At 32.1% G+C, this 11,839-nt stretch overlaps 1 protein-coding gene across 1 annotated transcript in view; it reads left to right on the plus strand.

The window, feature by feature from the left end:
- Nucleotides 1-4,943: 4,943 nt before the first annotated feature.
- LOC108694930 (patched domain-containing protein 3-like) overlaps nucleotides 4,944-11,839 on the plus strand; it is a 13,348-nt gene continuing 6,452 nt past the window's right edge. Inside the window, exon 1 of the mRNA XM_018204624.1 lies at nucleotides 4,944-5,083. Coding sequence (XP_018060113.1) covers nucleotides 4,944-5,083 — 140 coding nt within the window. The remainder of the gene's footprint in view (nucleotides 5,084-11,839) is intronic.

Genomic DNA, 11,839 nt, shown 5'->3' on the forward strand with positions numbered 1-11,839 from the left:
CATCAGACGTAATTAAATAAAAATAAAAATAAGGATAGAATAATGCAGCTTACATAACGTGTAATTATAATTGCAATCAAATGGTGTTACGAATCATGTGTATTATTGCACGCATTCTTTATCGTTCACTTACGTCACTATAAATTTCCGTGATTAATTACAGTAATTATACTCATGGAATTGAATGCAAAATTAAAAATTCAATATATTATTATATCACTATAAATTTCCGTGATTAATTACAGTAATTATACATACAGAATTGAATATAAAATTAAAAATTCAATATATTATAATCTAATATATTATAAATCTAATTTCAACAGAATTCAAAAAGATTGTAAAGGGTAGATGTTAATTGAATTAGACTCTCACTTGAAATGAAATCATTTTTTTTTAATCGATAAAAAATTTTAACTGAAACTTTCGATACAATCAGGATTTGGATCACAGACTGATGTTCATTTCTACGTAAATATTAACTTTCATTACGATTTAAATTACTCTTTATCTTTTTCTAATTTTTATGAATTAAAAAAAGATAAAAGTAAGTTAAAGCAAGATTAATTTTTTTCGATTTTTCTTCTTAGAAGTGGAAAAAGATAAAAAGTAAATTAAAAACAAAATTAAAGTTCATTCTTTTTTACGTACGAAAATTGAAATAATAAAATTTATATCTCGCATTTTAACAACTTGCGGTTGATTCCTTACGGCCTTGTTTATATACTTTCTTATTTACGTATTCTTTTTTAATTTTTTGCTTCTTAGAACTAAAAAAAATAAAAAATAAGTTAAAACAAAATTAAAGCTAATCTATTTACATTAATGACGAGAATCGATGCAAGCACGGAAAAAAAATTAATTGGGTGGTATAACAAATCTATAATTTATTACGCAAATTAAACATTGATAGCTAAAAAGATTTGATGATTTAACAAATCGCTAATGTTATTCAGCTGTCAACTTTGCTATTTTAACATAGAAAATAGACTGTCTGTATATTGTAGTTGTGTTAACTGTAGATTCACTGAAGTTTTCAACTGTGTTTTTTTTCCGTGAGGGAAAACCGCGAGCCACGCGTCTTTACATCCTTCGCGAGTGAAATCTTGGCGCGGGAGTATCATCGATGATTCATCACCAGTGCATCACGTCGATGTGCATACGAATACATTGGGCTGTTATGTAAGCGCTGTCGCGCGCGGCTTCTCTGGCTTCATCCGAGTGATTTATCAAATATTGGTACTCGGAAGGATAGTGACAGGGTCGCGAACTTTCCGACGTCGGCGATTATTTTGACCGACTAGAAATGAACTACTGATCGATAGTTTCCGTTCGAATCACCTACTCTCTCGCACTTTCCACATTTGGAAAGTATAAAATAGCGAGCGTAGATTATACGTGGATTTCCGCGCCGACAGGAAAAGGCGAGAATTGGAGCACTAAGAAAGCGGAACACCAAAGCGAACCAAACTGGACGTCTTTTGTTCAATTGATTCTTTGGATAATCTGTTAAAAAAGATATTTTTTTGAATTATAATTTCTAAATTACGTAAGAATAGCAACTGCAAAATTGACAGATATTCTATCACGGTACATCGTCGCGTGACCAACATTCAAGTGATTATACGATAGTTTTTGTTAAATTAAACGCAATTTTATCCGCATTTTAACTCACTTGCATTTTTAGCTTCACATGTGTTTAGCAAGCTGCTTATTCATTTTCGATTAGTGTTCGAAAAAATAGAAAAAAAAAAGTAATAAAATTGAATGACTCTTCATAAAAACAATTCTCGTAAATGTTAAACTGAAGATTGAAGACTGCGGTGCTTTCAGTATATGTGCACTTAATGGAATAGCTTGTTCCGCTTATTCTGCGTGACGTGAATTTGCGATATATAATATTGTCAACATGCGCCAGAATTATCCTCTTGATAGCTCAATCATTCGGATACGTCGCAATGAAATTGTACGACAAAATCTTCAAGGGTATCGAGAAGATCGCGAACTCGAGGTCAGGTTCTTCTCTAGAAAATTAATGAAGTTTCTTTAATTGTCAGCTTAAAAAATAATGAGATAACGTGTAAACGAAGATTGATTAAATTGAAGAAAGGAAACATGAAGAACTTTGAAAACATCCATTTTTTTCTTCATTTTGATTTTTTTTCACGCTATAATCATACAATGTTGAAAATTTGCTTTTGATGTTACGTCTTTAATGCTCGTGCCAAGATATGTAATAAACATCCACCTATATAATATACTTCCGTATACCAGTATCTATGCGAACAATTATCCGTTCTCTCAGCGCGTTTGAAAGCAAACACGTTTGATGCACGAATATCACGCCCGTCCGGTGTATCTATACCGAATACCACGAATTTCTCATCAGCTGAACATATTACTTATAGATAATACTAGAGATAATGTTGTACTCATTGTAGCATAAATAACATTATAAATCTCGTTATTAACACTATCGAGATTGAAAAATGCCGGATCATAATTACGTGTATAATCGTATTTCAACATAACAATTTTTTTTTATTATGTCAGCTGTCTAAGTCTAAGGTACCTATTATGGAACATGTCGGAATTAATTCTAATCGAAATTATTCCGTTTTTCCTAGAAAAACACAATCGAAATCTAGAAAATACCCAGGAAAAAATGTTATATATATGAACATATTTTATATATAATTACAAATAAAAAATATGGCAATTTTTTTACATATATAATTTATATATAAAACATTTTTTTCCCGGATAATTGTATAATTCCGATCGGAATCTATTCCGACTTGTTCTATGCTCGGGACCGGGTATTTTTAGCTTGAAATTGAAATGTCGGTATTCATGCCTATTACCGTTCCTACTTTATTGCTGTTTTATCGTAGCGCGCGACGTTCGGACTCAGGTCTGAAAGCGTTAAAAGTTTTGGACCTGTGTCATTCATAAAAGTATTCTGTTTAAAAGTATTCTGTTATATATACAATATTATAAAATATTATTATCCATAATCATTTCAATTCAATCTAACGAGCGTGTTGGAGTGAGCTGTGATAGGAGCATATTGTGGAGCATGTTGAAGCATGCGACGCGAACAACATAGAATCTCTATTATATCAAACGTTGCTGCAGGTTTCTGTGCCATGTGAGTGGCGCTATATGTAGACCAGACCGCGTGCGTAGTGTGTATCTACAATGCAGGATTGGGTAGTAACTAGTTAAAACGTTAAAAGTTAAAAAAAAAGTTAATAACTTTTAACTTAACTTAGTTAATTTTAAATGCATTAAATTTTAATTTAACTAAGTTACTTTTAAACGTTAACTTTTTTTTGATTTTTAACGTTTCAACTAGTTACTAGTTAAACAATTTTTTTATCTCTTTTAAATATCTTAGAAAAATAATAAGATATAATAAGACTAAGGGCATATATTCGTATTCTGTTCATATTTTAAGACCATCTTAAGTAATTTCTTAAGATATTAATATAGCCCTCTGATTGGTTTATGCGGTTATGCCATAAGCCTTAGTCCGGATTTTATAATAGGTGTTTTAAGCCTCAAGTCATAAGAAATTGACCAACACACAGTCAAATATTCTTCTCGCATTCGAATTGGTCAATTTCTTATGGCTTAAGACTTATTAAAAAATAATCACTGATCTTGTGTCTTCTCTATGTGCTGGTTGTTTTTTTTTTAAGTTATATATAACTTATATAACTTATATAGTTACATTATGTGTTATATACTTATATCACATATGAATAAAAAAATAAAAAATTTAATTTACTTAATAATCTATATTGTAGTTATTTAATCTCATTTTAAGAAAAATTAGGACATTTTGATCTAAAAAATAATTTTTTTCAAAATTAATTTTTTTTTTAATTAAATTAATTCAATATTGACTTAACTTACGTTAAGTTAATTTTTTATTCCTTCAACTTTTAACTTTATTCAGTTAAAAAAAACATTAACTTACCCAACCCTGCTACAATGTCATGTATATGCGCGATCATGAAACCATAAAGTTACCTAGAAGGAACGCGATCTAGTTTAGTTCGATTGACAATGCGTTTTCGATTACAAGTATCGAATGCATACAAGCATCGTTGCATGTATTTCGGGCAGTCGCGACTCCAAAAATCATGGCGTGCGCGAAATTCGAATGTTTCCCTCGTTTCGGAAACAATCGAATAAGAAGCTGGACATGTATTGTCAAAATTATTTTTATTTTCTTTAAAGAAAAGAAGCATGAAAGAGAACATCAGGCAACACAGAATAAAAATATTGAACAATTCCGAATGGTTTCATAATACATGCTCGGATAAACGAAAATCTCCGAATAAATCCGGACATTACATTGATTACATAATGACTCCTCCTTCCCCCCTTCGCGGAGAGCGCAAGTGACGTCCCATGTTCCATCAAATAAAATTCGGGAAAGAGAGCGCGAATATGATCAGAGTCGTTCAACGTAAATTATAGCGGTAGGTCGGCGCGTCTCATGTCATTGCACGTCATTGTCTCGCCGTAATCATTCTCGAAGGCACGTCGCCGTCTCGCGAGATGTAAGACGTGAGTCAGGGTGATATCGGTCGGTGATGATCACGACCGCATCGTCAGCGGTGCTTATCTACGTACTTTGGCATGATGTAGCTGGTAGCATACCATAGTATACACTGGAGCATACTATAAACTCTACACGTGTATACCTACTCCGCTACGCGCGGCGGAGACGCGGCGGATTCAGTGTGGTGCCTCCGAGCGTGAATTCGCTCGCTTGCACGCATACTCGCGGCTCGTTCGGGTCGGCTAACCAGTCGGTCGGTCGGTCAGTCAGGCAAGAAAACCAATCACGGGAGCGTCAGTCAACAATCGAACACGCGGCAGTGAACATTGCCGAAATGGAAACTCGCGTCGACGGGCGAATGACAGCGATGGTGATGACAGAGACGGCCGTTATGTCCACGGCCAATGACGACGACGAGCGCCGACGAGGATCGATCGCCGTCACATGGAGTCGCTGCAAAAAGCTGCTGCTCGATTTTCACTTCAACTCCGATCGGATATTTTATTGGTGAGTGCGCGAAAGTGCTGGACCATTTCCTTTTCCCCTGTCCACCTTCCCCCCTTCGTCGGTTGTCGGTTCCGCGCCAACCGGAAGAGCCTGGATGCGCAATAGCGCAATGAGAGGGAGGGGAATCGCCGTTCGATTCTATCGCTCTCGATTCCCGGCAATTCCCGGTGAGTCCCAGTTGCATTCAATTGTATGAGAATTCGCTCTTGTTTATTGTCACGTTCCGTCTGTGGGTCTTCTTGGCAAACTTCGAGTTTGGCCGCAGCTGTTTTCTGTTGGTATATTTATATATATATATATTTTACAATCGTAACGTATTCCGCTCTTTTTTTCCGTCTTTTTCGAGCACGTTTTTGTTGCATCGATAGTACGATTTGGATGTCTCAAATTGGATAAATAAGCGATCACACGGCGCAATCGCAAAAAGAACGAACTCTCGAAATAGTCTCACTCGAATGCATGTATTTAACGAAAGTCAGGTTCGGTTGTTTACACTTTGCTGCACTTTTCACGGTTGAAACGAAACAGCTGTATAAAATATGTGGGATGGCAATGAAGTTCGATGAATGAAGGAAGATAAACATCAATCAAACAGAATCACGACAAATGATATTAAAATGAATCGGAAATGATTGAAAAATGACTTTTAATGATCATTTTGATATCATAGTAATTTGTTGTTCTGCTTGAGTCACTTAATATACAAATTACTTTTATTATCCTTCAAACTAATCCCTTCTAAAGACAATACATTTCTGACAATGTTCATATAGCTTGCACAAACTCTGTGAAAAGTCAGGATATTGCCTTAAGTTTTGTTATCACAATCTCAAGTCATAATGTTATAAAGACATCATCATCACCTTAGTTGTTGTAAAATTATTTTTAAGAATCAACTAACATCATAATGATATTATGACTTATGACATCATTATGATTAATTATGATTCTTTCTGAATTCTATCTGGAGTTCTAATTCAAAATATATATACACTGAAAATATATACACTGAAAAATATATACACTGAAAAAAAAATATAAATTTTATTAATTGTTTGCATAGTACTAATGTAACATTTATTTACGGAAAATAAATATTTGCCAAATAAAAAATAGTAATAATTAAGTCACAAATTAATGATTCTTGTATCAAATAAATATTCAGTTAGTAACGTGACTTCTTACTAACATGATCTTCTTACTAACATGATCTTCTTACTAACATGATGCTTGCTGAGTATACATTCCTAAGTACGTGCTCCTACTAGAATTGTAGCAACTGAGTTCGCATTTATTAGCAACTCGATGCCTTCGATGTGACACCTTTGAGTAGCAACTTGCCAGCAATTTGCCGACAATTGTAAAATTTTTATCATCAAAATTCGTACTATTGCCGTTATATTGTCGATATAATATATAGAATCATATAGTGCTGTTATATTGATGACAACGCAAGGTAATGGCTGCGTTCAGAAAAAATTAATCAGTTAGTGCTTAATGGTTGATTCTTACCTTTAGTTCTTCGCTAAAGCTAAATGTAGGAACCAATCGTATTAAAGAATTACTAAGCATTAACTGATTAGTTTTCTCTGCTGAACGCAGCCATTATGATGCAGCTATCTTGTCATTAAACTGCTGACAATACGTATGCACATTATTGCCATTACGTTATTAGAATATCGATAAATCATTGAAGATAAATCTACGGCAAGTAGATATAAGGAATTACAAATTTGTGCCATTTTACTGAGACACGCTTTGCTGTTAACATTTAATAAATATTCAATTGGCACTATTTAAACAAATAGTTACCAAAAAAGACATTTTTCTCTTAGTCGACGATTCTTAGGTTTATTCGCATCACATTCTTCAACGTTCACGTTAAAGTAGGTGTTATGATAAGAACATTTTGGTAAGAACATATTGGAACACATAATTGGAACAAATTTGCGACGCGAACAAATTTTTAGAATCAACATTGCATTACTATTTTGTACCATTCTCTCGGGAGTGGTTCACTCGCACACTGCTCACAATTATAATTGTCCACTGCCAATCACAGCGACTTCTGCATAGAGAGCTTTTTTAATTTTTTTTTTAGCGCTGTGATTGGCTTGTATGCAATTGGTTCGTGTGCAATTATACATTCCATTCTTTCTATAATCTCACTTCTTTTTGGAGTTGATTTCACTTTCTTGGAATGAAATTTCATTCAAAAAGAGTGAAAATTATTACTCTTTTTTAAGAAGTGAAATATTTTCACTCTTCTCCAATAATGGTTGTATTTTTACTCTCTATAATAAGGCTCGATTGCACCAACATTATTTTGATTTTAAGTGGCTTAAAACTCTCTTTATCTCTGTCTTCTTTTTTTAACTTTAAAACAGAGAGAGTGTTAAGTCTCGCTTAAAGGTAACATTGGCCTTAGACTAAGATTTCATTCCAAGAAATTTAGAGAGATATTCTTTCGATCTTGTGTTTCCTAATTAATTAAAAGCGATGAAAGGGACTCGATTCACAAACATTTCGAAATCGTGAGATAACAAGACTAATTAAGACGATATCCAAAGATTTTTTACAGAGTTTCAAGCTGTTTGAACGCTATTAGAAGTGTATTGTTTCTAGAAGGGATTACTTTGAAGGACAAAAAAGTCATTTATATATTAATTAAAATGCTTATTTTCTCATAACATTCCCCGAATTTTACTGCCACACCGCGTATAATGTGTGTGTGTGTGTGTGTGTGTGTGTGTGTGTGTGTGTGTGTGTGTGTGTGTGTGTGTGTGTGTGTGTGTGTGTAAATCTCCACGAAAAAAAAGAAGAATTTAAGAGACGGAGTGCAGAGGATGCAAGTAATGCGAAAACGAGTGAGACAACAAGAGCGTCCTTTTGTCTCTTACATTTACTTACAGATGTCGAGATGTTTGTAATTGATAATTCGATTCGTTGAAAAGATAGGGAAAAATCGAAGACGTTGAAAAAACAAATCGAAAAAATAGACCGCTGTCAGATCGAAAATAAGAATCACATGAATAACGAATAATGCTAATTAGTCAGATGAATCGGCCAGATATAAGCCTGGAACGTCTCATATATTAAATACAGCTCCACAGCTATAATGCGGGCAGAAAAGCATAATTTAGATTTTTAAACACATTTCAGATTCATGAAATACATTTTTACGAAATAATATCTATCGTCTATTCTCATGTTTTTGTAGCTCTTGTATCGCTTACATGTCATGCATTTATAAGCGCCTGTTCTATTTAGAAAAACAAAGAGAGAAGTTGAACTCGTAAAGATATTGAAAATCGAAGACTTTGTTAAAGAGACAAGTCATTGTCATATTAGAGACAAGAATTGCATGAATAACAAATGATGCTAGTCAGATGGATTAGATATTAGCCTACAGCAATATCTTACATATGTATATTACATCTTTACTATTGTAATGCAGGCAGAAGAGAAGAACTTAGATCTTAACTTAGATTTTAGATTCATGAATCACATTTGTACAAAATAATCTATTATCTATAACTTATGTTTTTGTGATCTACGTGCTAGACGTGTGATTCCTGCATCGTTTAAACGCATCTAACGCATTCTCCTTGAGAGAACAAAGCAAATAAATTAACTCAGGATGGTGTGAATCTGTGTATATAGCTCATATATTTTGATGCATATATGTCAGAATTAATTGCGAATTAATACATTGAGACACGTATCATCATTTATCATCTTCCATATCGCGTCACTGATGATTCACGCCGGACTTTCCGTTTATTTTGGCTATGAAAAAAAAAGATATAAATTATAAAATAATTTTATCATATATGGATATATAATTATACGTGTATGGTGTTTAATGCAATATTGATACATTAAATTTGATACTTTTTCTTCTAATTTTTGTAATTTTTTTAACCACTATGAAATAATATTTAGCAAATAAAGTAACCGTAAACTAAAGTACTATAAGAATCATGCAGTGCAGTCAACTCACTAAATAGGAATATATAAATATGTATTTTTTATGACGTTAAAGGAATACATAAGTCCTTAGTACTTACAAAAATTTTTTGTTATTGACACATAAATAAAATACAACTATGAAAAATAAGATTGCGAAATAAAATTATTCCAAATCATTACGCTATCTTAAAATTAAGAAAATTATATAAGTTCTTAGAACTTATATGTTCCAAGGCATCTATCTCTCATGAAATAAATCGCTGAATGGATTCCGATCGGAATTATTCATTTTTCCTAGAAAACGTAGTAGAAATCTAGAAAATAATAGAATTCCGATTAGAAACTATTCCGAATAATTAAATATAATACATACCTAATGACGGGCCAAAGTTAGCGTGTTAAAAATATCAAAATGCATATTAATGTAATATAATGTTACATCGCTAATATCTTTACGTATTGCTAATATTTAAATTGCTATTCCTAATATTCATACTTGTTATTACACGTCATACTTGTTATTACGTCACCTTTATTTTCTGTCTACGAGGGATTGACAAAGAACAAACGCGATCAGTCACGAGATAGATTAGACTGATCAAAGGGAGAGGCCTTCGGGAAGAATCGTAGAGAGACCTTGAGACATTTCAAGATCTTCTTAAAACCTTTGTTAATTCCCCTAATCTCTAATTCCCAACGCATGTTATATTTTTCCTTTATAATAAATATAACAAACCTTCGTTAGTATTTATATTTCCCAGACAATACGCATGTCTAAAAGACATCATAAAGGCATATGTTAGAACATACATATCTACTCTTTCACTTTTTTTCAAGATTGGTTTTCATTTTTTTAAGTGAGAGTCCATTTCAAAGAATTTAAAAACTAAAAGATATCTGAAAGACATCATAAAGAGATCCTCTAGACAATGTATGTTGTCTGAGTTGCTGATAGATTTTATCTAATGTTTATCTAATGTTTTATCTGATAATGATTTCTGTAACATTGTATTAAATCGGAAATGAATAAAATAACCGTTTTGTACATTAGATACGTGGCAAGACGGAAGAAAAACGTGATATCTTAATTTTATATGAGAGAAAGACATGAACATAATTGCTGTTATCAAAAAAACATGCGCTATTATCAAAAATAAACACAAACATTACAAGAGATAGCCCTCAATATAAGTATACTACTTACTTACTCTTGTCGATTTGCTTTTCCGAAAAAAGAAAAAGTATGTAGTAGAAATGCATCCGATGCATAATATTAAAATGCATTAATAATTTTTTCGCACAATCACATGCATGTTTATTTCGAAGAGTTGTACTATCTCTCATGAATACACCATCATCGATTTCTAAATCAATCAGATGCGATTCTAAAATTCTTATCTTTATCATTATCTACTATTTGGAGGAAAAACAAAGAAAAAATCAGGTCCAAATGTTCGTCAAAGTATTTGTCTTTATATTATAAAAATGATCATATTTTTTAATATGGATAATGCTTATTACATATCTCGATGCATTTGACGTTTATGCTGTTTAAAAAGAAATTCTTTCAATTTAAAATCGCATCCAATATATTATGCGACTGTCGAAATTCGAGTTGCTCATCCGCTTTTTGCAATACCGTAAATCTATTTTGCGAGTCACATACATCAAGATAATCATTCCTAGATGAGAGAAATAGATGACGAGATATCGTTGTGTGTATTAACTTGGGTTAGCGCGGGTTTCAGCTAATTTTCGCAATGTCGCAGCGAGATCGTACGATTCATTAGCAATCGAGTAAAATCCACGAGAATGTTATGGAAATAGATTTCATGCGAGCACTCGCCTTGTAAAAAATATGACTTGCAAATTCTTTAAAAATCTCTTTCAGGGGGGGAGGGGAAGGGGGGAGATTCTTGGAATCTAAATCTCTTTAGCTCTCACTAACACTGACAAAATTACTCTAAAGTTTTTCTAGTAGCAATCACAGCATCAAGCAATTGAGTACTAAAATGTCAAAATTATGTAACAGAATATATGTGTATAATTATACTATAAATAGTTTACGCTTTTGTGCAAGAGACATAAGACGGTTTTCAGGATACCTAATTTTCGACGCTGAATCCGAATCTGCAATTGAAATATTTTCATTAAATCTGATTTTTAAGATATAAAAAAAGACTATATTTTTTCTAATATATAATGAAGTTTTATTTAATGAAATTAGAAAATAAATTAGTAATTGAACGTTTAATTTTTGTTCTTTATATGATTTTAAATTGATTTCATACATATAGATTGATATATTAGCAACCTTAGCATGTCTTCGTATCCAATATCTATAACATTTCTCAAATTTTGATCATCATCAAATTTTGATAGAAATATTTGCTTACCTTATCTCATTTATCGCACACAAATTATTCAAAAAGAAATTAAAACTTTAGCATATATGTTTTAAATTTGATCTGATAAAATTTTTCCGGTAATATATTTGAACTCAGCGCTTCAAATACTTTTAATAAAAATTATTTTTTTGGACTAAAAATTATTTAAAATTTGTGAATCCTAGTGCTATTAAACGTATAAAAATAAATTAGTTATAAATAACGTTAAAAATTTGGCGAGTATTTCTCGAACGAAGTTATTTTATGATACTTAAATTTTATTAATTTTCATATAAATTCTATGTTTTTTAGAAGTTAATTTTTTAATAATTTTATCGAAAATACTGTATAATATTAATTGCTCTCGATAACTATCTTCGAAATATATATATATATA

Source organism: Atta colombica, unplaced genomic scaffold (genome assembly GCF_001594045.1).
Source record: "Atta colombica isolate Treedump-2 unplaced genomic scaffold, Acol1.0 scaffold126, whole genome shotgun sequence".
Classification (NCBI taxonomy): Eukaryota; Metazoa; Arthropoda; class Insecta; order Hymenoptera; family Formicidae; genus Atta; species Atta colombica.